Genomic DNA, 26,733 nt, shown 5'->3' with positions numbered 1-26,733 from the left:
TTTTTAATAAAATGGCTTTAAATGCTTAAACTCCAATTTAGACCTATCATTTTTCTTAGATTTTATCTATTTTATGTAAGGATGCTTTTGCATTAGTGTTTTCCTCTGAATCATAGTTATTTACGTTTTTCACAAAAATTTAAAATAGTTATAAAAGCTATTATGATACACAGTGCTATATTTTATTATAATATCTTTGTGCCCGATTAATTGGAAAATTATAGTGTTCATGATTCAAAAATTAATAAAAATCACCCATGATAATTTGGGAGAGCTCTCACTCTTGTGCAGTGGACATCCAAGGTCAAGGGTCCTTGGAGACTTTGGCCTAGAGATATGCTTGTGAAGGAGTCCAATGGAACGTTTATTGTGTGTGCTAATAAGTTGCTTCACATTTTATCTTGTTTCTCTTGTAAATAAGCAAGAACGCATTTTTTATTGCTCTTCCTCCGTAGATCAATTCTACCTGGTATTAGTTCCTTTCAGGCTAAAGAACTTCCTTTGATGTTACTTAACAGCGCCCACCAGGGATGAATTTTCTTAGTTTTTCCTCATCTAAAGCTGTCTTGTATTTCACACTCATTTTTGATGGGTACAGAATTCTGTACATTGATACATGTACATGGATACAGAATTCTGGGTTGATAGTTTTAATTTTTTTCCTTCTTTTAAGATTGCATTGTTTTCTGGCTTCTGTTCTTTCTAGTGAGGCATTCTTATAATATGTGTTGTTTTTCTCTGCCTGCCGCCAAGATATTTTTTGTTTTGTTTTCTCTTTGGTTTTCAGTAGGTTGACCTAGTGTGTCTAGCTATGGTTTTCTATTTATCCTGCTTGGGGTGTTCTGAACTTATTGTTTGTAAATTGATGTTTTTCACCAAATTGGAGGAATTTCAACCTCTAGTTTTTCAAAAAAATTTCTGCCTCACTTTCTCCTCTCCTTTTGAGACTTCAGTTACACATATGTAGGACTGCTTGATTCACTGCGATTCTGTTTTTCTTCCATCTCTTTCTTCTTCACATTGGATACTTTCTGTGGACTTGAATTCATCTTCAAGTTGTGTTCTAGCATTTCCATTTTAAACAATATATTCCTTCTCTGCTGAGATTTCCCCTTTTATTCAGTCTTTAAGAACATTATTTCCCTTTTATCCATAGCATATTTATTTGGTTTTAATAGATTAATTAGTAGAGCATGGCTATTCTTGTTTCATCTTAATCCCACCTACTTCCCGATGTCCCAGGTATTTTGAAGCAAATTTGAAACTGAATTTCATCTGTATGTAAATAAACTAATATTGGTATCTCTAACAGAAAGGGATTAAAAAAAAATAGCCACACTACTATCACACTTTTTGAAAAATAAACAATAATTTCTTAACCATCAGGCACTGTTCACATTTTCCCGATTCACATTTTTTCTTTCTCTTTTTTCTTTTTTAAAATTTATGATTTGGGAATTGCCTGGTGGTCCGGTGGTTCGGACTTGGCATTCTCACTGCTGGGGCCCCAGGTTCCATCCCTGGTCAGGGAACTAAGATCCCACAAGCCGTGGGGAGTGGCAAAATAATAATAATAAAAATATATATAAAATAAAATACAATTTATGATTTTGTCCTCTACCTCTTTAGTTTTACTTTTGGAAGTATGTTTTTGAAATCACTGTTACTTGTCTTACAAAGTTTCTCACATTATACATTTCGTTAGCTATGTGTTTTTTTATTGTGTTAAAATACACATACATAAAATTTACCATCTTAACCGTTTTAAATTTTAATTTCATTTATCTGTGCCGTAATATTAAACACATTCACATTGTTGTGCAGCCATCACCACCATCCATTCTCATAACTCTTTTCTTCTTGTAAAACTGAAACTCTGTGCCTATTAAACAGTAACTCTCCACTTTCCCCTCCTTCAGCCCATACTTTCTTTGATTTTTGACCATTTCCCTCATATAAATGGAATCATATAGTATTTGTCTCCTTGTGACTTGCTTATTTCACTTTAATATGGTGTCTTCAAGGTTCATCCATGTAGCATATTGCAGAATTTCCCTCCTTTCTAAGGCTGAATAATCCATTGTATGTATATACAACAATTTGTTTATCCATTCATCTGTTGATGGACACTTGAGTTTGCTTCCACATTTTAGCTTTTGTGAATAAGGCTGCTATGAACATCGGTATACAAATTTCTCTTCAAGATTCTGCTTTCAATTCTTTTGCATATATACCCAGAAGTGGAATTGCTGGGTCATATGGTAATTCTATTTTTAATTTTTCGAGGGACCTCCATACTGTTTTCCACAATGGCTATACCATTTTATATTCCCACCAACAGTGCACAAGGGTTCCAGTTTCTCCACATCCTCTCCAACATTTGGCTGTTTTCTGTTTCTTGATAGTAGCTATTTTAATGAATGTGATGTGATATCTCTTTGTGGTTTTAATTGCGTTTCTTCAGTGATTAGTGATGTTGAGCGTCTCTTCGCCTGCTTATTGGCCATTTATATATATTCTTTAGAGAAATACCTATTCAAGTTCTCTGCCCACTTTTGAATTGGCTAGTTATATTCTTTTTTTGTTTTAAAAACGAGCTCTTTTTTTAATAAGTTTTTTAAAATATAAATTTATTTATTTATTTATTTTTGGCTGCGTTGGGTCTTCATTGCTGCGCGTGGAGTTTCTCTAGTTGCAGCTAGTGGGGGCTACTCTTCGTTGTGGTGCGCAGGCTTCTCATTACGGTGGTTTCTCTTGTTGCGGTGCATGGGCTTCAGTAGTTGTGGCTCGCAGGCTCTAGAGCACAGTCTCAGTAGCTGTGGTGCACGGGCTTAGTTGCTCCACAGCATGTGGGATCTTCCAGGACCAGGGCTCAAACCCGTGTCCCCTGCATTGGCAGGCGGATTCTCAACCACTGTGCCACCAGGGAAGTCCCAAGTTATATTCTTGAGTGTAGTTTAACACGATCCTCTGACCTCTGTATTTCATGCAAATTGGTAGCTAGATCTAGAGGCTTAATCAGAATTAGATTTTATTTTGGAGCAGCAAAGAGAACAGAAACATGTAGTATATGTCTTTGTGTGTCTCTCTTATACTAGCTGCTGCTGATCATTGACTAGATACATTGATTTGTTAAGGGTTGCAAAGTGGTACTATTTCTGTGCTATCTTTTTTCCATTTATTATTTGAAACACTTCCATAAAGAAAAGCTTTCCTTCATCTTCATTACCCTGAGGTACAGCTCATATATGCAATGTATGATAAATGCTTGGTTCTAGCTTTTACTACCAGTTTTCAAAATAATGTGTTGGTTCTCTGGCAACCTTCAAAAACGACCATTCAGATATTTTTTGGTTTTGAATATTTAAACATATTTGGTGTGTTCATTGTCCTTACTGATGAAGTATGGCCTCTTTGAGTCCTTTTGTCATGGTATTTTCAATGTTCCTTGCTCTCTAATGTGACAAGATGTTCCAGGCTCTTGTACATTTTGTGTCAAAAGGCTCTGGAATTGCCATGTTACTTTTATGGGAAAGTAATGTTTTGCAGTCCACTGGTTAGGCACAAGGAGTGCTTCTGACTAATGGTTTGGTTATTATTTCTAAGCCTTTTCTTTGAACAGAGCTATTAAATACTTTTTTTTTAAAAAAAGACAATATATATCATGAGTTTATATCGATGCTTTCGATTTAAATTCAGGCTGCATGGTTTTTACTTCTTCAGTTGCTGTCTGCATCTCTTTTCTCCCACGTGAAAATCTCAGATGTCAGTGACCCCAATATAATTTATGATTTGGTATATCCAAAATCACTGACAGAAGTCTCAGAATAACAATACCAATAGTAATATAATTCTGAAAACAAATTAAGACTTTTTTTTGCTGTACTTTGCCTTGTGGTTTGTTCCTAAGGAACGTTCATAACAGTTGATTTTTATCATGGTTCAAAGTCATTTAGAGTTTCTCTGTGTTATTCCTCTAGTTGGATACACATTTAGGTTCATTTTGCATTGAACTTTTACAACTGATTTTTAAAAATTTTATTCAGTATGTGCATGGCTTAAAAGTAAAATATCTAAAACAGTATATTAAATTCATATTCACGTGTCTGTGTGTGTGAATGCAAGTATATCTTCATATCCACATCTAACTTATCTAAACAACACCTTACTATACATACCTTTCTCCTTGCCTTGCCTCTTTTTTTTTTTTTTTTTTTACATAGTATTTTCTGGAAATCACTCCATTATAATATTTAGAGCAGTTCCTCAGGTTTCTTTTTTTTTTTTTTTCTTACATCTGATAATTGTGTGGATATACCATGTTGTTTTCAATCATTGATGGACTGTTGGGTTGTTTCGTGTGTGTGAGCGTGTGTTTGGGAGAGTTGTGGGTCCGAGCCCCCTCACCCCCCATGCCCCCCCACTTCCTATCATAGTAAGTGTCAGTGAATAGCCATATGCATCATTTTTTTAAAAACCTCTTTTCGGTCTGTGTATATGCAGTAAAGTTTCCTAGAAGTGGGGTTGATAAGAATATGATAATATGCATATGTGATATTTTGGAAGACATTGCTGAATTTTCCTTTTTAAGAGTTGTGTTGTTTTGAATGCCCATCATCAATGTATCAGAGTACCTGTTTGCCACAGCCTTATCAATAGAGTATGTTGTCAAATTTTTAGACTTTTTCCAATTTTATGTGAGAAATGTTAATTCCATTTTAATTGCATTTCTCTTATGAGCAGGGTCTAGCATCTTTTCATATAAGAGCCATTTGCCTTTCTTTTCCACCTTGCTTGTGATAAGTTGCAGTTAGTTTTAATATTTTGACTTTTGTGGTTTTACTTTGTTTATTGTATTAATTGTATTTGCCGTGTAAAAGTTTTTAAAAGTACAGCTATCAATCATTTTTTTTTGCTCTACTAACTCTATAGTACATGGAAATAATGTCATGGAAAATACGTTCCAAATGTAAATTAAATATATTTGTGAAAATATACACTTTATCCTTTGTGATTATATCCTTTGTGTTCTTCTTGCTTCTAGGCAAGGATAAAAGCCATCAATACGTTTTTTGCTAAGAATGGTTATCGATTAATGGATTCTAGTATGTATAGTCCTCCCATTCAAACTCAAGCACAGTATGCCTCACCGGTCTTTATGCAGCCTGTATATAATCCTCACCAACAGTACTCTGTTTATAGTATTGTGCCTCAGTCTTGGTCTCCAAATCCCACACCTTACTTTGAAACACCACTGGTAAGTGAGATCCTTACAGAATAATACAATTTTTTCACTGAAGCTGAAATTTGAAGAAATCAGCTAGAATTAGAGTTCATGTTTTATTTTGTTTTGTGTTGATATTGGTTACTTTCTGGCTTTTAAATGGTGATAAGGATATTTAATCCCCCATATCAAATATATGCATATGACTAAGAGTTGAGCTATTGGTTCCTATCATTTTATTCTTTAAATGTTGCTGGTAAATTAATAGACTGGAAAAATCCTGAATGATTTAAAGTTTTGTGAAACTTTTTCAGAGAGAAATATTCTTTATTAAGTGTTGAACCAGTTGTTCCTTGTTCTGTAATTCAAGTGATAACTTGGAGTGAGTATTGCAAATGTTTAAAATTATTTTTGGCTTATCAAAGAAATTTATGCTAGGTTAGTTCATCAGAAGTTTCTTAAGACCCTCACACCAGGTTTTTGTCTTTACTATGAATAGCTTTTAAACATTAAAATTTTCTTTTAGGCTCCTTTTCCCAATGGTAGTTTTGTGAATGGCTTTAATTCACCAGGATCTTATAAAACAAATGCTGCTGCTGCTGTGAATATGGGTCGACCATTCCAAAAAAATCGGTAAGATGAACAACGATAGGTGGAATTTATTTATTTATTTTTAAATTTATTTATTTAATTTATTTTATTTTTGGCTGTGTTGGGTCTTCAGCTGTGCGCAGGCTTTCTCTAGTTGCGGCGAACGGGGACTACTCTTTGTTGTGGTGCACAGGCTTCTCACTGGGTGGCTTCTCTTGTTGCAGAGCACGGGCTCTAAGTGCGCGGGCTTCAGTAGTTGTGGCACTCGGGCTCAGTAGTTGTGGAGCACAAGCTTAGTTGCTCCGCGGCATGTGGGATCTTCCTGGACCAGGGCATGAACCCGTGTCCCCTGCATTGGCAGGCGGATTCTTAACCACTGCGCCACCAGGGAAGCCATGTACTCACTTTAACTGACACAGTTGGTTAAAGCATTTGAATATCTTTTTTTTTTTTTGTCCTTGCCTTGCGGCCTGTGGGATCTTAGTTCCCTGACTAAGTTCCGCAGATCAAACCCCGGGCCCACGGCAGTGAAAGCACCAAGTCCTAACTACTGGACTGCCAGGGGATTCCCTGAAGATCATTTTTAAGTGTTCAGAAAACTTTACTACATATACACATTCTTAATTGCTTTATGAAGTTTCGAATGAGAACTCTTCATATTGTAAGAATGAAGGATTCTTTATAAACAAAAGATTACTTGTGCTCTTGTAGATGACCCTTAGTTTGGTGATACAGTAATAACAGCAAAATTCAAGTATTGCTAGGACATATGAGTAGAAGTACAGTGAGCTTTAAAAACACACACTGTCCTCTAACCTCCATCCTGTTGTTCCAAAAAGATTATTTAATTTCCATGTGCACACAGAGACAGTGATGTTTAAATCTGGAAAGACCTTTGTTATGATGTAGTTTTAATTCATTTTACAGATGAATTGAAGAAAGTGAAAGTTGAAGAGGATGAATATCTTGCTAGGGTTACATGGCTTTTTATCATCAGCAGACCTGAGATTAGGACATTTTCTTTTCTTCTACTATAGCTAGTAAAGTTTTTTTCTTAAAAATAATTGAGTTAATACAAATGACAGTTTATAACTTCCCTTGTGAGGAGATACAGATTTCTCATGATTAGAAATAGTAGCTTTGTAAAAATATGTATCTGTTGATTTAACATTTCTTTGAAGAGGTGAATTTTGCTTTAAACAGTTATGTGAAGTAGACGTCTTGGTTATAAGAGACTAAAAACAATTTTTAATAACAACAAAAAGTATTGGTGTTTGCAGTTGCTTGACTTAAAAATACATTAAGTGGGCTTATGGTATTCCTTTATTGTCACTTGAAAGCACTGCTGTGCTTTCTAGAGGTAAAAAAAGAGGTAAAAATACAATAAGTGGTAAAAATACAATAAGAAAGCCAAGAATGACAGTCAAGTCATTCTTGCTTTTTTAAAAATATATATATATTTATTTATTTGGTTGGTTGGTTGGTTGGTTGCACCCGGTCTTAGTTTTGGGAGGTGGGCTCCTTGGTTGCAGGAGGTGGGCGCCTTAGTTGCGGCGTGCATGTGGGATCCAGTTCCCTGAGGAGGGATCGATCCTAAGCCCCCTGCATTGGGAGCGTGGGGTCTTAACCACTGTGCCACCAGGGAAGTCCTAAGTCATTCTTGCTTATAAGGAGATATATCTGTGGTTTTGAAGATACAGGATAGGTTTAGTATAATTTTGCTTGTTATTCAATACTACTTGTGTACAATTTTTTGCGTTTGTTTGACCAATACAGGTTGTTAATTTTTAGTCACAGAAATAATACACGAATACTTCCTTATAAAAATGCAGATATTGCAGATGAACTAGAGCCTTTTGACCACCAACCCAAATCCTTGCTTCCTTCTTACTTCTAAGAAGTGACCACTACCAGGCCTTTATTTTTATTTATTTAAGTTATCAGTCAAGGAGCAGTTTATTACATTAACCTTGTAACAGCCCAGTGATGATCACTAGACCTACTTAGAGAGAATAGGACTAACTTTCAGAAGTCTGGGCAATTTTCTACCTTTCATACTTTATCTTTCTGTCACTTTCCTTCTTCCTTTACATCTTTTATCACTTCTTTCTTTCATCATCCTTTTTTCTTTTGCCAAGACTGCGATTGTAAGTCCCTCTCTGTGAAGGGTAAGATTATGAGATCTGAGGGCTGTTAAACCTAATAACTTGTCTACTGGGTGTATTGAAATGCAATGAGAAAATTTCAGTGAGTGATAGTTTCTGAAGAGATACATAAACAGCAATATCTACCTCATGAGGTCATTTTCAGATATGATGGATAATGTAAATTAGTTTGTGTTAGTTGACATGCTGTAAATTTCATTGCTATTCAGAAACTATTTTGTAACGTATAAGTAATTATCTGGAAAAGTATTGTATATGAGACTTAGCCCAACTTTATAGCCTAATTTTTATGTTTAAGTTTTAGTAGTAGTAATCTAATTTGTTACATTCTCTAAAGAGTTAGTAGGATAGCTGGAGATGCTATTGGAATTAATGTTTAATTGTTCATAATTATGAGGTTTTAAATCCCTATTCAAAGAACCCGGAATTTACAGTGTGTTATTAATATTATAAATTTGTAACTATGAAAATAGACTGTAAAAAAAATGGAGTATATAAACTGCAAGCCAGGGGCTAAATAGAAATCTAATACTTCCTTTTTTAATCTCCTGTAGAGCCAGGGTCCTCAGTTGCTTGGGCTTACTTTAGATGTTTTCACTATTGATTAAACTGCATCCTCTCTCTTTTACCCTACCCTAGCTTCATCTGCTTACAAATTGTTAAGAGAGTTGGGTACTTATACCCATCATCCAAGATAAAAGCTACTTTTGTTAGATGTAGGTGGTTTTTGTTTTTGTTTTGTTTTGCTTTGTTTGTCTTTGGTTTGGTTTGGTTTTTTGTTTTTTACCAGATTCCATACTTTAATTCATGAAGTCATGCCAGGCTATTAGTTGCGTTATATTTTCCTAGTTTTTTGGTCCCAGATCTTTGTTGGATCTTTGAACAACTGATTTCATTTGGAGAGGGATGCTTAGTAGGAAGCTGGGATTTTAATATATTCCACTGTTCCTTACTTTTTAAAAAAATTATCCGTCCCCTGAAGAGTTTTTTTAGACTTTTCCCCCAATTCCCCCATATGAAAATTTAATACTAGAGATTATTGTATATCTATTTATGTAATGTATGCCAATTCTTACTCCCTTTGGGGGTATTGTTGCCCCATTGAGAATGTATGGCATAGACTCAATAAGCTTCCAGCCTGGCTGATTTAGATGTGTCAGAACTGCAGTTCGTGTTAAAGAAATTAGGTAAAATCCTAGTTATATCCTAAATTTGGGGGTAGAAGTAGCCTTATCTTGAAGAACTTTGGATCACCTCCCAAATCTCTCCAAACAGCTTTTTTTCATGTAAAAATTCTTTGCCTTTTAAAAATAATACGTCTGAGACATTAAAGGGTTTACATTTTTACAACACAGTGCTTCTTTGTCCAACCCAGTTTATGGAAAATCAGAATACAGCAGAAGGCAATTTTTAACTTGACCTGTTAAGAGTTTCTACCATTAAGAGAAAATATTTTCTGTTTTAATTTATCCTTTCACGTATATGGTCTTATATTTCTTATAGTGTGAAGCCTCATTTTAGGTCAAGTGGTTCAGAACACTCAACAGAGGGCTCTGTGTCATTGACGGATGGACCATTGAACAGACCTGGTTCAAGGAACTTTCCAACTGAACGACATAACCCTACAGTAACAGGGCACCAGGAGCAAAGCTACCTTCCAAAAGAGACTCCCACTTTGCAGATGGAACAGAATGGGGACTATGGTAGGGGCAGGTAAGGAAATATGGTAATAAATAAATAAATATGGTAATAAATATGGTAATAAATAAATATGGAAATAAGGTATATGAAAATTCTTTAATCATAATATGAATGTTTGAAGACCACGATCTAGTGATTTTTAAATTTAATTATTGGTATATAGTTATGCTAAATAAATACTTTATTCATGTAATATGTGTTACTAGTTTTTCATAATTAAGAAATTCAGAATGCCCATATAGCTCTGAGTCAGAGGTTTATAAAAGTTATTCTGAAGTTCTTCACAGTTCACTAAGGAAGGATTAGCTTAGAAAGATAAGATTCTATCTGCATCATAGTTTTAATTTCTAGCAACATCTAAACTGTGGGAATGGGGTTATATGTTATCTACCCTTCCTAAACAAAACAAAAAAAGTGAACCCTAATATGCTTCTGATTTGGAGGGAGCATTGCTAATAAAAATGGGCCCAGCTTACTTAGTGGTGGTGGTGGTAGTAGTGAAGTTTTTGGTAGATTAGCTCAGCATCTCTTCAGAAGAAAATATATCTTTTAATAATAAAGGAGATTTAGGAAGTATAGATACTTAAAATAGAAGTTCGCCCATCTTTGATAGAATGTATACATTTGAAGAAACTTATGAATTGTCCCTCCCACCTGCTTCCCCACCCCCACTCCCTTTTGTCATTGTTAAAAGGAGAACTCTCTTCAGAGGTCGAAGACGTCGGGAAGATGAAAGGATCCCAGTAAGTTTTTTTTTTTTTTTAACCTTTAATTACATACGTTCAATTTTTTTTTTTTCTTCTGTGATTTACTATGGCATTGACTTCTGGTGTATCTTTCCGGGTTTTTGTTTTATTGATTATAATATTGATTATAATTAGAGCCTGTTCTTGACCCTGAAATACCCACCATCACCACTACCCCTCACCCTTAAAGCACACATATAGTTAGAGCTTTGACCTGTGTTGCTCACTTTTAAAAAAAATTACTTGAATACCTAATCTATTCACATGGTTTAAAATAAAATATATGAAAATATTCCATGGAAAGTTTAATTATTGCTTTATTAATGGAAATTTAAAGAGTTTCAATCTTTTGATTTTACAATGTTGTTACAAACAGTGCATTGATAACCTCATATAACCATCACTTCCTATGTGTGCAATAGTGTCTGAAGGAGAATCCCTAGAAGTGGGATTTCTGAGTCACATTTCAGTAAGTTGCTGCCTAATGGCTTTCTATAGGGGTTGTGCTGATTTTCACTCTGTGAAAAAAAGTTTCTGTTTATCCATAAGCCTTACAAAGTATATGATTTTTTGCCAGTCTGGTAGCATATGTGATTCACTTTTAAAGCTCTGTTGGATGGTGTTGGAAACTGTTATACTATTTATTAATTGTTACTTGGGGGCAGTTTTCTACCTAGTGCTGATTCTTATATTTGCCAATCCTGTGAAACCACTTAGAGATTTAAAAAATTTTTTATAGTTCTAGGCAGGTTCTTATTTGAATCCTCATTTACCTAGCTTCAAATTATTCATATTTTTGTGTGTGTGTGGTTTGTTCATGGTGAATGTTTGCCATTTCTTAACTGTGGTCAAAAGGAGTTGAGGAATAAAAATAGTATAGGAAGACATGGAGGTCTCAAGAAAACCCTGCCTGGAATTTACATTTATATCATAAATGTGAAATATAATACTTGCTTTACATGTATAAGTAGTGAATTATATACATATATAATAGTATACTATATAGTGTACATATAATATACATATAAGTATACAGATATCACATGTTTAAACAGTGAAAAGGTACAAATTTTCAAAGAAGAAAAATATTGCATTATAACACAAAGAATAGTCCCTGGGGCAAACTGTGAACCTTTTAAAAGTGTTGGTTTTTCATTTATAGCTTTCTATACCATGGCAGCCTTGAGACTTTAGGCAACACCTTTTTTAGGATACCATTGTAGCAGTCTATGTGAATCCTCAAGTGGCCCTGAACGATTGAGGAGAGGAGAGATTAGGTTGGAGGTCTGTTTAATATGTTGAAAATACCTGGATTGAGGACTGAAGATTAGGACTGAAGAAACAGGAGACCGGCATGCTTCTTAGTACCAAGGGCAGGGTGGGGGTACCCTTGTGCAGTAAGGAGATCTTAGCTAGAGGTACAATTTAGGATTTGTAAGCTTACATGTAGTAATTAAAGTAACAAGAGTAGATGAGATCAGTAGAGGGACTGATCAGGGACTCTCAGTAGAGTAAGTGATATTAAAAAGGGCCGAGAATGGAACTTGAGGAACATAGTAGCTGTGGGGCTGAAAAATGTGATCATTCATTTTGTTGTTTGAAGTATCCAAGAGAAATCCAAGTGGAGATAGCTAATAGGCAAATTGATATTTGGGTTTCAGGCAAAGATCTGGTCTGAAAATATTTAAAGCGTACAACCTAGTGATTTTTGGTAAATTTTCAGAGTTGTGCAGCCAAAAATTCACCATAAAGTGAAAAAGATTGTTTTAAGAGTTGTTTGCATGTAGGTAGTAGTTGAAGCTGTGGATAATGGATATCACACAGGGAGAGTATGGAAAGGGAGAAAGAGTGGCAATCATATAGAAACCAAAACCATCCAAAGAGGTGGTCAGGGGGAGAAGAGCACATGCTTGTCAGATCTGAGAATGAAGGAAAAGAGGTATCAGAAGCTAACGGAAGAATGAGGTCCCACAGGAAAGAATGTTTACTATGCCAAATGCTAGAGTGAGGTCAGAAAAAAAAAGTCTGTCAGATTTTGCATTGTGGAAGAAGGCATTGGTGACTTGTCAAAGCAATTTTAGTGGTGCGGTGAGGGAGTAGAGAAGAAGATACAACAAGTGAGAGGCTTGTCAGAGGGTATAGAGAGTGGTAGGTGGAGGAGAAAGATGAAAAGATTTTCAAGGAAGGATATTGTTTTCCCTTGAGACTATAGAAGGAGAAAAGATGATGGCAAATTTAGGTAGTGTAGGGGTTTTTGTGTTTATTTTTGTTATGGAAGAAGGTATAGCAAATTTAGAAAGCAAAGAATAGTGGAGATTGATTAGAAGGTTTAAAGAGTGTGGCCGAGTTTGCAAAAGAACCAAGAGAAGGAGCTGACTGACTAAAGATAAGTCGGATTGATCAATACTAATGAGAACTCAACTAAAATGAGAATCCAAGAATTTATAGGGGAACAGTTCTCTTCATTAGGTGGAGTTTGGTTTGTTTGTTTCTTAGAGCTTTCAGCTTCTGTTGTACAGGATTAGAGAATGAGATGAGCATGTAATCTGTTTTTCGATTTGTGTCTTTTAGAGACCCCATCCTTCAACAGCTGAAGCAAAGGCTCCAACACCAAAGTTTGACTTATTAGCCTCAAATTTTCCTCCTTTACCTGGAAGTTCATCAAGAACGCCAGGTGAACTTGTTTTGGAGAGTAGGATGTCTGATGTTGTTAAAGGTGTCTGCAAAGAAAAGGTAAACACTGAAGCATCCAATCTTTATCTTACGGGACCAATTTTTTGCCTTTGTTTTCAGGGTTATTATTTAAAATTTTATTTGCACTCAATGCTTATTTCTATCATAGTGTTTATTCATGGGGTTTTTAGCATACTTTGAGTATTACGAAAAGATTTGTGATAAAGCTACACAACGTCAATAAAATGTTTCTTCACCTTTGCCTGTCTTTGTATCAGTCAGCCCGGCTTGGTAGAACTAATTTATGAAAGCTGAATGGAAAGTGTCATTTCCACTTAAGTGCATATATCAATAATTAAGTGATAACGCGAATAAATTCTAAGCTACTCTGGTAAACTCAGTCTTCCAAATAAATGGAGAGTTGATGTCAAAAGGTTGGGATAACCCATCCTACAATATGTTTTTGAGTGTAGACCTCTTTATATGCTAAATCCTCATGCCCCACAAATTTTTCTCATTTTCTACCTTTTGTTTCTAATTCAGCTTCATTTTTAAGAGTACACGTACATAGTATATCTAGGCTTATAATGAAAAATAGTAGTCCCCTGCTACCACTTTCAACTCTAGCTTTTTCTCCTGACATTTATCCCTGTATATCTAATTAACATGTTTATACTGCTCCTTCTTAGATTTTTCAGTTTTAGACGTTGTCTATTAACTTTACATTCTAGAAGCTAAGGGTTTAGCTCTCTTAAACCAATATACTTTTCTCATCCTCTCAGCACATTGTACTTCATCATATCTATACTGCCATCAATTATGAGATGCCCCATTATTTTGGTATCACTAAGAAAGTAAAAGACACTGCCAGTTAGATTAGGTCATGCCATCATTTGTATGTCACATCTCAATATTGCATCATTTTTTTCCATAACTGAGGCTTATGGTATATTGTTATTATGTCTCCTTTCTTATACTCTGCACAGCTGTGTTCCTGGGACTTCACTGTCATCCTGGGAATTTTCTTTACTCTTCTTTGGTGGATCCCTTCTTTTTCTTACTCTTGTTTGACTTTCCCAAATTATGGTGGGTCACATCTTCCCAGGCTTCCTGTATAAGGTTTTTAGTATAAATTTCTTGAGATCTTGCATTCTGAAATGTTCTTCTGTTCTCACACTTGATAAGTAGCTTATCTCTGTAGAATTCTCTATTAGAAATCATTTTCCCTCAGAATTTTGAAGGTATTTCACTGTCTTCCCTTGTTAAAAAAATTATGCAATTTTGTAATTGTTTCACCACTTCTAAGATAGACGATTTTTTTTTTAAAAAATTATTGTTATTACATTTTCCCCATGAAAGTCAGGCTGTCTTATAATTTAAAAACTATTGTAGTTTTAGTGGCAGTGTTTTTTCTTAGTATATAAAATAATGGTTCTCAGATTTGGTGAGGTATGATACACAGACACATTTATTTATTTGCTTGTTTGTTTGTTTGTTTATGGCTGCATTGGGTCTTTGTTGCTGCGCACAGGCTTTCTCTAGTTGCGGCGAGCGGGGACTATTCTTCATTGCGGTGCGCAGGCTTCTTATCGTAGTGGCTTCTCTTGTTGCGGAACACGGGCTCTAGGCATGCAGGCTCAGTAGTTGTGGCTCACGTGCTCTAGAGCACAGGCTCAGTAGTTGTGGCGCACGGGCTTAGTTGCTCCACAGTATGTGGGATCTTCCCGGACCAGGGCTCGAACCCGTGTGCCCTGCATTGGCAGGCGGATTCTTAACCACTGCGCCACCAGGGAAGTCCCCACAGATACATTTTTAAAGAATAATAATAAAGTGTACTTCTTGTAATTCCAACCCACAAATATGGGATGAACACTTAATTTGATATTGGACCTTGTATGTTGAACCTCTGATTTTCTTGTTTGGCTTTTCTAATTTTTATCTTTGTACCTGTCTGTATTTTCTACAAAGTTATCCTGAATGTTACCTTTTAAACCTATTGAAATTTTAAAAAATTTTAATCCCATACCCCTAAAAACCTATTGAAATTTTTATTTTATTGGTCGATTTTAATTTCTAGGGCTCTTTCTTGATATTCGTTTTTTACTTGTGGTAAAATGCACATAACATAAAATTTATCATCTTAACCATGTTAAGCGTGTACAGTTCAGTAGTGTTAAATGCATTCACATTGTTGTGCAACCAGTCTCCAGAACTGTTTTTATCTTGCAAAACTAAAATGGTTTACCCATTAAATAGCAGTTCACATTCCCCCCCGTTCTCTCAGCCCCTGGCAACCACCATTCTGCTTTGTCTCTGAATTTGACTACTCTAGGTATCTCATATAAGTGGAATCAAGCAGTATGTGTCTTTTTGTGACTGGCTTATTTCACTTAGCATAATGTCCTCAAGGGTCATTCTTTGTCGTAGTGTGTATCAGTACTTCGTTCCTTTCATTGTGCAATAATATTCCATTGGATAGTTATACCACATTTTGTTTATCCACTCACCAGCTGAATATTTAGCTTGTTCTCACTTTTTGGCTATTATGAATAATGCTATTGTGAACATTTGTGTATAAGTTTTCGTATAGACATGTGTTTCCTCTTGGGTTTATAACTGAGCAGAATTGCTGGGTCATATGGTAACTCTATATTTAACTTTTTGAGGAGCTGCCAGACTGTTTTTACAAAGTGGCTGCATCATTTTACATTTCCACCCTCAATGTATGAGAGTCCCAATATCTACATACCATCACTAACATTCATTATTGTCTGTCTTACTGATCATAGCTATCCTAGTGAGTGTGAAATGGTTTCTTATTGTGGGTTTGATTTGCATTTCCCTAATGGACAGTTATGTTGAGCTTTTCATGCATGTGCTTATCGGCCATTTGTTTATCTTCTTTGGAGAAGTATCTATATAAGTTCAATTTTGAAATATGTTTCCACTTTAAGGATAAGGAAGAGTTGAGAGTTAGTTGCCCAGTGACTGCAGAGGATGAACAGACAGACTGCACCTCTGCCCAGCAACTCAATATGAGCACCAGTCCTCCATGTACAGCTGAGCTTTCTGCATTAAGGTACAATTTCAAAGTAGATGGTCTTTCACATTAAGATTACTTTTTCTTCTGATCATTTCTCAGGTGTTTCTTTGTGCTCTATACTAAGCCTAATGTCAAGTTCTTTTTTCCTTAGCACAACTCAGCAAGAAAAGGATCTAATAGAGGATTCCACTGTTCAGAAAGATGTTCCCAACCAGACAACTATACCAGTTTCTTCCCCGAGTACTGCAAAGCCATCGAGAACAAATACTGCTTCACCGTGTAATAGTAACATAAGTGCAGCTGTAGCTGTGGCCCTACAGGTAACTTGTTGAATTTAGTTTAGCGAGAATAAAACAATAGGTTAAATAATGAGAAATTTTATTTTTCACATAACTCTTTGCTAGAGCAGAGTCATTTGGAAATAGCCCAAATTGGGGCTGGTTGCCCGCATCGGAAAAGAAATTTAAAGTCACTCTGAAGAAACTGGAAATTTTAGCCTTGTTGAGGGAATGAAGAAATTACTGTTTATTCTGTTTCTTTTGATTGCTTTATTTCCAATCAGATTGTGGTTAAGTGAAGCTTCCTTCTCATTATGATGACTGTACCTTTTTTTGGGCTAGGGTATAGAGGCTTTGAGCCTCTTGAAATTCTTTTTTGTATAATGCTTAACAAATCTATGAAACCCATGAGGGGCCACTGCCATTTTTATTCAATTTCCAGAATCGTTTTTATAATTTGAAAAATATAGAAAAGCAGGGGAAAAAAAGCCACAGAATTTACCTATAAGTCTTTCATTCATTGATATAACTAGTAGCATTTTTGGTACAGCTCTTTCTTTTTTCTAGGTTAAGAACATTTTATCTTGTCTTTTAATAATAATGATAACAATAATAGAATAGCAGCTACCACTTATGAAATGCCTACTATATGCTAGGACCAGTACTAAAGACTTTTTTTACGCTTTAGCCCATTCTCACAGCATCCCTATTCTCCTCCTTTTCAGATGAGGTAATTAAGAGTTTATATTATTGGTTTCCAGCTGCTCTGCTGAGATTCTTGTGGTATCTCTCTTAGGGTTCTTTGTAGTCAGGGAAGAGAGAATGGAACCATTTTATTTCGTCATGTGGATGTACCATTATTAATTTAATCTGTTCTTCCTTGTTAGCCATTTAGGTTTCCAGGTTTTTTTGCATCATTATAAACATTGCTGACTTGTATATCCTTCAAATAAATATCTCAAGTGAAATTATTGTATCATACATAAATTGCTAAGACTTTTTAATTATATTCAACAAATTTTATTTTTAGAGATTGTACCTGTACACTTTAATAGCATTGTATAAGAGACTGCCTAGTGCCCTTTCCTACAAGATAACTTACTGATTTCTTGTGGTTAACACTATTCTTTCTGTACTTTAGAGAATATGTACCATAAATGTTTTTGTTTCTTATCTTTACTTCAAAGGAACCTCGGAAGCTAAGTTATGCTGAAGTGTGCCAGAAGCCCCCTAAAGAGCCATCTCCAGTTCTTGTGCAGCCACTGCGAGAACTTCGCTCCAATGCAGTATCTCCCACCAAAAATGAAGAGAATGGAGCTCCTGAGAAGTCCTTCGAGAAACAACATGAGAAGCCAGAAGCAAGGGCTAGTAAGGATTACTCTGGCTTCCGAGGCAATGCCATTCCCAGGGGAGCAGCTGGAAAAATCAGGGAACAGAGACGCCAGTTTGGCCATAGGGCTATACCTCAGGGAGTGACTCGACGTAATGGCAAAGAGCAATACGTGCCACCCAGATCACCAAAGTAAACAAAAACAAAAAAACTGTTCAAAAACTTCTCTCTCTTCCCATTAAACTTGAGCCTGGCTATATTGAACTGTTTTGGAGGGGAGGGCGTGGCCAGGAAGGAAACAAGAGAAAGTACATCCTTAAATCATTATGGATTTTGGAGTTGTGAGCTATAGAATCCCAAAATTCATCTCTAAAGCGATCTTAAAATGCTGAAGGATTCCAATCAGTATAAATATATATATATATATGTATACATATATAAAAATATAATTTTTCTATTTTTGTTTTTGATTTTAATTTGCAGAGATCTTCTGCCTGGAATCAATTTTGAGGGTTCAGATTTAGCTTGGGAAAAAAACACATTATACATCCTTCAGTATAGGAGATGAGGGAGTGAGAGAAAATATTTTTTGAAGAAACATTTCTGTAAAATTAGAAATTACTTTTTTTAATCTATTTAAAGTTTGGCTTGGAGAATGCCATTTCTGCCTATATGGCCTTGTGTTGCAAAACAGATCAGTGGCTGGGGTGACTGTTGTGGTGTGAGTGTGTGCAAGTATGATTGAAGCCAAGTCTGTTGTCATGTTAGTAAATGATTTGAAAACTGAATGTAATACTTGAGTAGATTTTTTTTTTTCCAGTTTGAAATTTAGTCTGTCTTTTTGACCTTACTAATATTTCATTCAACAAGCTGTTAAACTCTGATTGTACTTGGGGATGTGACTACCAATCAGTTTGATACTCAAGGAAAGAATGGGGGTTATTTGAAAAATTAAAATTTTGTGTTATATCTGAGTGGGTGGGTCAAATGGAGCTCAGAGGTTTAAGCTGCCTTGTGATTTTTCTTCCCCCCCTAAAATAGGAAATGATTTCTTTCTTTTGTTACTTTCTTCGTTACTCTGTTCTTTGACTACCCACCCCCAAAAGCAAAATAACCAATCACCTACAGAATTGTATGTTTCTAGTAGCCTGGCTCAGTCTAGTCAAATCATATAACTGTTCTAAATTTCTGACTTGAACATTAAAGTATTTTACTCTTCTGGTCATGTATTTAGAACTTTAGATCCCAGAATGATAGGGCAGACTGACCCTACAGTAATTTATTTGTGTTAGTGTTAAAGATGAAACATTGTAGCTGACTCTTAAAGTGTTAAATAGTATAGATGTAAAAAGAAATTTCTTTTTAAAGGTTTAATTTGGGGACAACTTTTTCTGTTTACAATGTATTTATCACCTTCCTTCTTTCCCTTTCTCAAAAAAAAAAAAAGCAGTTTGGAATTCACAGAAACAGAACCAGCAAGTCACAAAATTTTTGAGTTAAGGTTAGAAGGATAGTTAAAATTAACATATAATTTCTCAGTGAATAAAGTTGTAGCTCTCACATTAAATAGGCAAGTTTACATGCTGGTGTTTAGAAAATGGCTAAAAAATTAAAAACCATGTTGCATTAATCTGTTTTAAGTCATACCATTTTCAGAGTTCTATGTAAGGTGGGGTTTTGTTTTCTTTTTAGGGATAGTTTGTGATAGTAATAACTGTCCCTTATGTTAGTGAATTACATATGTACAAATTGAAACTGTAAATTGTGAACACTGGAAAGCACCATTGTGACATAGAGTAAACATCTTAGTAATATATTAAAATGAATGTAAATGAGGGTTAAAATTACATTACTGTGAAACTCATCTTCCAACTCTAAGTTAAGCTTTGGAGATTTGTATTAGTAGGTAACTGTTCAGAGCTTTGAAAACACCGCACATTTCTGTACAAGCCAGAATTATCATTTCTTTGTAACTTATTATTCAGCTTGGCAATTGCTTTTGATTTGGTGGATTGATAACATGATATAATATATTTAAGCAGTTTGAAACTATTCATTTCTACACACTATTTTCTACTAAATGAAACATACAATAAAACTACCTGTGCTGAAATTTGGGGGAAGTTTAGGTCTTTTAAAAAAAAAAGTATTAGTAATCACTGACTACATCTATGATAAAAGTGCTTATTTTGGTTTACTTAGATAATGCTGCAGCTGGTGGAAATGATAAACGTTTAAAGTGTTAACACTCTGTGAATGTATTGGATTTAAGAGAATAAACATTTTACAAAAATCGCTTGGTAAGGATTATAAACTTAATTATTGCACTTAGATGAAACAATACTTTTTTTTTTTTACAATGTGTCACAGAAATAGGCCTATATTACTTGTATCCTTGTATGACTTGCTGTTAGTCTACCCAACTTCTAAAAACTAAATGTTCTAATTGATACACAAGAAAAGAGTTCTTTCTCAAGAAAGCAAGTGTGTTCTTGCTTTTTCCCAGAAGGTGTTATTGAAAGTAGAAATTTAAAGACATGACCATTTTTAAATTTCATATTAAATATAATGTTTTTCAGTTAATTTGCCTCATTACAGCTAATAGTTCCCATTTTGATGGGATGTATAGGGAAGAATAATGTGTGGGTGTATGTGTGTGTGTGTATATATATATAATATATATATTCACAATATGTATTTAGCATTTATTTTATTATATCAGATTTAAGGTTTGTATCTAAATGATGCCTATGAGTTGTGTGAAACTGATGGCTTTTTTGTCCAGCATTACTCTGTAACTGATGAGGGTCGGGCATTCATTGTAGTTTAACTATTTATTTGGTTCTTTAGAAGGAGGAATTTAAATGTCAAGTTTTTCTCTTCATCCTTATGACTTAACTTGTCCTTGGGTTGTTGGAGGGTAAAAGTAGATACAAATGATCTTGAGTGTATGGTTCAGTGATCTTCTGCCATACTTCTTAAATGCATGAGAACAAGAGTCACACAAGTTCATCACCTTGCACTTCACAGAGAAGGTATATAGATAGAGATATGGCAAAACTTGCCTCCGTTTTCTATCCAGATAATTAAGGTTTTCATGGTATCTAGGCCTGTCTTTAATCTGAGTAATTTCATTTTTGCAAATATAGACACTGGCATTCAAAGGAATGATCCATCTAAATTTTTTTCAACTGGATTTTGGAAGAAGATAAGCTCTTTCAGTGATATGGTTTTATTGTTCTTATCATCTTATGTGCTCAATTTGTATGTGATCAAATGACATGCAGATTTATTTATTTTTGGTTTCTAAAATTAAGGTAGCTTGAATATTGTTGTACATTCCTTTTTCTTTTTAAATACCAGGTTGGCTTTGGAGAAGGCATAATGATGGAGTATTAGCATCCGCTGGAGCAGAGACTAGTATTTAAAAGTTACTGAACACTTTCTATAGTTTTATTAGTTATGGCCTTAAATATTTAGTCTTTTGGCTTAAATGTCCATTGGTTTTACTTTGATACAGTTGAACAGCACTGGGGTTAAGTCTGTTATTTATGTTGGCCATGTATATTAACCATATTTTAAAAGTACTGTTTGTTTTTACAGAAAAGGTAAAATGCGAAAGAGGAGTTTTTGTAAATTCTTAACTACAATGTATGGTGTTCTTTCCTAAGTTTTTATATTTCCTTACAATTTGGTGGCCATTAATTTAACTTTGGGCTTTTTGGTGTATGCTAATTTAGTCTGAGATTTCAAGAAGATACATAGACATTTCAGTCCTCATTAATTGAGGACATTTTAAGATGTTGAAAGAGAATTTGTTTTCAAGTTGAGAGTGTATTCTTTTTTAAATTCCACCTAATTATTAAATAGTTTCAATTTTATTTTTAAAAGCTGTGAATTGTTGAGTAGACGGTTCCTGAAAGTACAAGTGAGATATCAACAGGCTGTGTATACAATAAAATGGTTTTATTTTCAGTTTTGCAGCACAAAACACTGATTAGTATAAGAAACAACCCACATCATTATTGGGTTTTGTTTTTTGCCTGATTCAGGTATGAGTGATATCTCTTAAATGTTCGGGGTTGGGAGTCAGAACCAGTTATCTGGCTTCTCTTGTCCATTGCTTAGGTTTGTTCTTGTTGTCAAAACTGCACTCCCCCCCCCCCCCCCCCCCCCGCCAATGGTGTGACACATGCTCATGCATATTATGTTAAAATGAGTACATCGTTGTATTTGTATTTTTGTTTTCAACATTGCCAAGGTGCTATGGGAAATTAACACAAAATTAGAAAAAATAAAATTATTAAAAAGCAGGACTGGTTTCCTTTTCTCCAGGTGGCTTATGTCTAATGGCTACTTGTATTTACTTTCTGATTAGTTTTTATGTTGCCCACTCTCTAGTTCTATTCTGGTTTCAGCTATTGTTTTGTTTTTGGTAGGGGGGTATGGGTTGTGTGATATTTCATCTGCAAAGTGAGGGTAGAGAGCTAGAAGATTCAGCTCTGTGATTCTGGGGTTTTCTTAAATTCTTTTAGTGTCAGAAGCAGTTATTGAAGGGGAGAAGAATCACAGGGCAAAGTGCAGCTTAAGGGTTTTGCCTTCGTGGGTCAGATTATGGCCTGATTTGAGTGTGTAAATTCTGGGTCTTTAAACTTCTGTTTCCAAGAGAAAGCCCCTTGGTTACCTTTACCTTTTCAACCACCTCTTTAATTGCAAACCCTAGAGCTAAAGGGTTTGGGGGAGCTTTTTAAGGGAAGGTTCACTGGGAAATTTAAATGAGTCTTTTAATCTTTTTTTAAACTATGATAACGGCAAAAATGGAAAAGCTGAGCAATCTCTGGCTTTTTTTAACAGCTGGTATCTGCAAATTAATGTGACAGCTCAACTTTTATTGAATATAGCATTGCTAAAAAACCCTGAAGTGTTACATAGCTGTTATGCCACAGTTTATTCTTGAATAGTAGAAATCTAGGTCTTTTAAAATATAGGCTAATTTCAAATTAGATTTTCGAATTCTCATATATTCAGAAATGTTTATTCCACAAGTTATGTGTTATGAGTGTGTTTATAAATAATACATATAAAGATAACATTTAATGTGAACATTCACTTTGATGATGACTTAGTAGCATTGCCCTTTCAACAGCTAAAACCTTTATTTTGCTAATGAACATTTATCTTAATGAAGATAGCTGTTATCAGTGAGCAAAATCATCCCAGTAATAACAGGTTTACAGGGGAAACATGCTAACAAAGCCTTAGGGCTTTCTATCAGTGTGTTAGTGAGTTTATTTGGCCAAGAGAGGAGGTGCATAACTTAAATTTCAGGAACACACTGTAATTGTGTATTATTTTAGGTGGACTAATGACCAATTGATAAACTTAGTTATGTAGGCCTTTGAGTTGTATTAAAAATGAATGGATTTATCAAGAGTCATATCACTGAGATACTTTATATATTTATGCCTTGTTAGAAAATATTAACTGAAGTATGTCTCCAAGTATAAATTTCAATTTTATGCCTGGAAGTTTTTATAAAAAGTTTAACATTACTACTAGAAGATTGTGAATTTCCTTAAAAATCTCTGGAATGAAAACTATCAAGGGTGTCTTTAGTTTGTGTGAGGGTTTAAAGGAATTGAGATGTTTTCACTTTATTCATAATGCTCCATTTTCTTCTGGTGTTGTGGGAAGGAACAAGCTTCCTAAATGTTATCTTTTAAATTCATTTTTGGTAGCTGTTATGCAAATCTTTGAAGCTGCTGTACTTCTCTCCTGTTTCCTCTGCATACCTGCTGTATCAGACTTAATGAACCATAGTAGAACTCCAGCCTCCCTATAACCTTATGTAGGCTGTTATTTTAACATATGTTTTATATTTATTTTGAATGATGCATCTAAGTTCTAATTTTGCTATTGTGCATTCCAAATTCTGCCTATACAAATAACTATGACCTCGACATGTCAAAACTGAGGGTATTGACTTAGCATTGGAGCTAATCATGATGGGTGGGGTATTCATTTAGCCAGTATATATTGCATGCTATGTTCCAGGCATTGTGCTAGACAGCAATAAATAGATTGGATTCCTACCCTTATGGTACTTAGCATGAAATAATCATAAGTAATTGCAAAATTAGACCAGCAGTAAATGTGAAAGCCGGAATCAGGCAGAATCCATGCAGTTGGAGAGGGGTGTGGTACAGGGATAGAATGCTTTCCTGAGAAACAGAGGACAGATATCTGAAGGAATAGGAGTTAATTAGGTGAGCCCGGAGGAGAGTGTTCCAGATGAAGGAGCAACCTGTACATACTTCTTTATGATGCATTGGAAGAATTATAGGGTCCTGCAGATACAGTATGGGGGACCTTGTTCCGTCTTCGAAGCTGAGGACAGAGAAAGAGGTAAGAGCCAGACTCCTGGGTTTGAAATTTGTGCATTATGGAGAACAGATGAGACGAGTTAGATTTTACCTGGTGATGATAGTTGGAGCAAAGTGGTAGATTTGAGAAACATTTGGGAAACAGACATGAATGGGTTAGATACAGAGGGTGAGAGGAAGGCATAGAAAATAACTCATGAATTTGTGACTTTGGAACTGGATGGAAGTTTGTGGCATTCACCATGATTGAATACATTGGCAAAGAACCTTTTGTGGGCAGGGAGATATGAGTACGGTTTTGAGATGGTTATGCTTGTTCTTGCAGGATTTCTGATAATCCTAACAATAGCAAGATGTGGGGGGGGCTGCAAAAAGAAATACTGAACTAAAATCATTCCCTTTAAGTCTAAAAGACAGTTCATCTCTAGCATTATGGTGGTTTTCATTAGATTACATTTTCTTTCAGCTTACTTAGGGATAGGGCTAAAAATTATTTAGTTTATATCTACCCCTATTTCTCTGTCTTAATTGTTGCTACCTTAATCCTAATCATCATCCTCTCTTCCCACCTGGACAGTCTCCATGCCAACTACTGTTAAGCACTTCTCATGTGAGTTCATTCAAGTTTTAATGTTTCCAATCCTCACCAATAAAATTGTCAGATTGGAGAGGAATTAAAAGCATTAAGCTTGTGACTTATCACTGCTAAAAAAATTTTATTATCAACTTGCCATTTTTCTATGTGAAGATCCCTAAAAGACATAATTCACACATGCCTCAGCAAACCAGCTGTGTCCTAGAAATGATGTAACACACTCATAAACACGGCTAGAAGGTTATAAAATTTGAATGTCTATCAAATCCCCCCCAACCCTGAGTAACATTATAGTCTTCCCATAGCTATAGCCAACTCTGTTATTAATCTTGCTGTATTTAGGCAAATCATTTATTTCTCTCAGCTTGTTTACTCATCCAAAAATTTGGGGAGTAATAGCACATACTCTTCAAGATTCCAGATTTAACTTACTAATTTAAAAAAAATTTTTTATTGTGTCTCACCACTTATTTTCTTGTGTATGTATGGCTGTTTGTGTAGCATGCCACTTTCCATCAGTATTCAAATCTTAGAAATACCCACACACTAACTCCATGACCGTAATTGTTTCATTTATGACCATTTTGATCTTACATATCTACCATAAGCCAAGACACTAGGTGCACAGGATGCTAAAATTATGAAATTTCCACCCTTAATAACTAGAGCGGAGCATTACAAGCCAAAATATTACTATGAAGTGTTATGAATGTTTTGATGGTATTAGGAATACACATTCAATGGTGGTCAGCTCTGCTGGGGTTGGGGAGATAGGCATTAACTTCCAAATGGATTCATGATCAATATGTGTTGGCTAGGTAGGTGAAGGAAGAATGAGCAGCATGCTGACAGAGTGCAAGTAAAGGCAAAGAGGCATGACCATGGGGCAAATTCAGTATAATTTGGAACGGGTGGAGTGTAGGTTTCAGTAGAGTATGGCAAGAGAAAAGCTGAATTTACTTTGCAGTCAAATCATGACCAATTGTATGCTAAGAAAATGACTTCACTTGATTCTGTAGAGAATGCAGAACCACTGAAAGTCTTAAGGAGAGGATTATGGTCAGATTCGAAATTGAGAACACAAAGCTGGTGGCTATGTAAATAGTTTGGGAATTGTCCAGGTGAGAAAGATGTTTGGAATTAAGGGAGCAGTAGTTAAAACAGTATGAGAGGTTGAATAATCTCTCCCACAAAGATGTCCACATCCTAATCTCCAGAACCTGTGAAAGTTATTTATACTGCAAAGGGGATTTTGCAGATGTGATTAAGTTAAAGATTTGGAATGAGGGTTTCCTGGATTGTCCAGGTGGGCCCAATATACTCACAAAGGTAAGTCTAAGAGGCAGGAGATCAGTCAGTAGTACTATAGTTATGTCTTGTGATGAAATACTATATATCGCTTAAAGTGAATGAACTGGAAACAGCTCTTATGTGTCAAAAGAAATGTTGAAAGAGCAAGTTAGATTGACATGTAGAGTTTGATACCTTTTATCTATAGTTTTTAAATTACTATTGTTTATGGATACATCTAGTAAAAGTATAAAAATGTAATAATATACTTGGGAATGATACCAGCTGCAAGATGGTGGATACCTTTTAAATAACCATCTTTGGGGAAGGAGGAAGGGAGGTAAATAATACCAGGGATGCATGTATAGGGCCTTCAAATGTATCTATAATGTCTTTAAAGTTCTGAAGCAGAAATAGATGGTGAGATAGGTACATAGGTATAATTCTCTATACTTGGAAATATTTTCAAGTAAAAACACTTTTTAAAAATGTAAAAGAAGGCAGAGGAAAAGGAGTTCCCAAACAATACTGGCATTAAATGTTCTAACAAGAGAAGCAGGAGAAAGAGATGTTAAAGAAATTAAAGGAGGAGAAAATTTCAAGATGTAAAGTATAAATGCCACGTAAGTGAGATGACTGGAGTCCATTGGATTTGACAGTTGGACGGCTACTGGTAACCATTACCAAACTGATTCAATAGACTAGTAGTGGAGG

The 26,733-nt window shown here is 35.2% G+C and overlaps 1 protein-coding gene across 3 annotated transcripts in view; it reads left to right on the top strand.

The window, feature by feature from the left end:
* The window catches only part of LARP4 (La ribonucleoprotein 4), a 60,695-nt gene extending 41,274 nt beyond the window's left edge, over nucleotides 1-19,421 (top strand). For 2 of the 3 annotated variants that reach the window (XM_061206389.1, XM_061206388.1), the window contains exons 9-16: nucleotides 5,045-5,257; nucleotides 5,751-5,857; nucleotides 9,484-9,693; nucleotides 10,376-10,424; nucleotides 12,999-13,160; nucleotides 16,055-16,179; nucleotides 16,295-16,463; nucleotides 17,609-19,421. In XM_061206389.1, the coding sequence (XP_061062372.1) occupies nucleotides 5,045-5,257; nucleotides 5,751-5,857; nucleotides 9,484-9,693; nucleotides 10,376-10,424; nucleotides 12,999-13,160; nucleotides 16,055-16,179; nucleotides 16,295-16,463; nucleotides 17,609-17,947 (1,374 nt within the window). In that variant the 3' untranslated portion in view covers nucleotides 17,948-19,421. The remainder of the gene's footprint in view (nucleotides 1-5,044; nucleotides 5,258-5,750; nucleotides 5,858-9,483; nucleotides 9,694-10,375; nucleotides 10,425-12,998; nucleotides 13,161-16,054; nucleotides 16,180-16,294; nucleotides 16,464-17,608) is intronic. The other variant, XM_061206390.1, reaches the window with a different exon arrangement.
* Nucleotides 19,422-26,733: the final 7,312 nt, after the last annotated feature.

This window comes from Eubalaena glacialis, chromosome 11 (genome assembly GCF_028564815.1).
Source record: "Eubalaena glacialis isolate mEubGla1 chromosome 11, mEubGla1.1.hap2.+ XY, whole genome shotgun sequence".
Taxonomy (NCBI): Eukaryota; Metazoa; Chordata; class Mammalia; order Artiodactyla; family Balaenidae; genus Eubalaena; species Eubalaena glacialis.
Note: the sequence above shows the minus strand (reverse complement) of the source record. Positions and strands in the feature narration are given on the sequence as shown.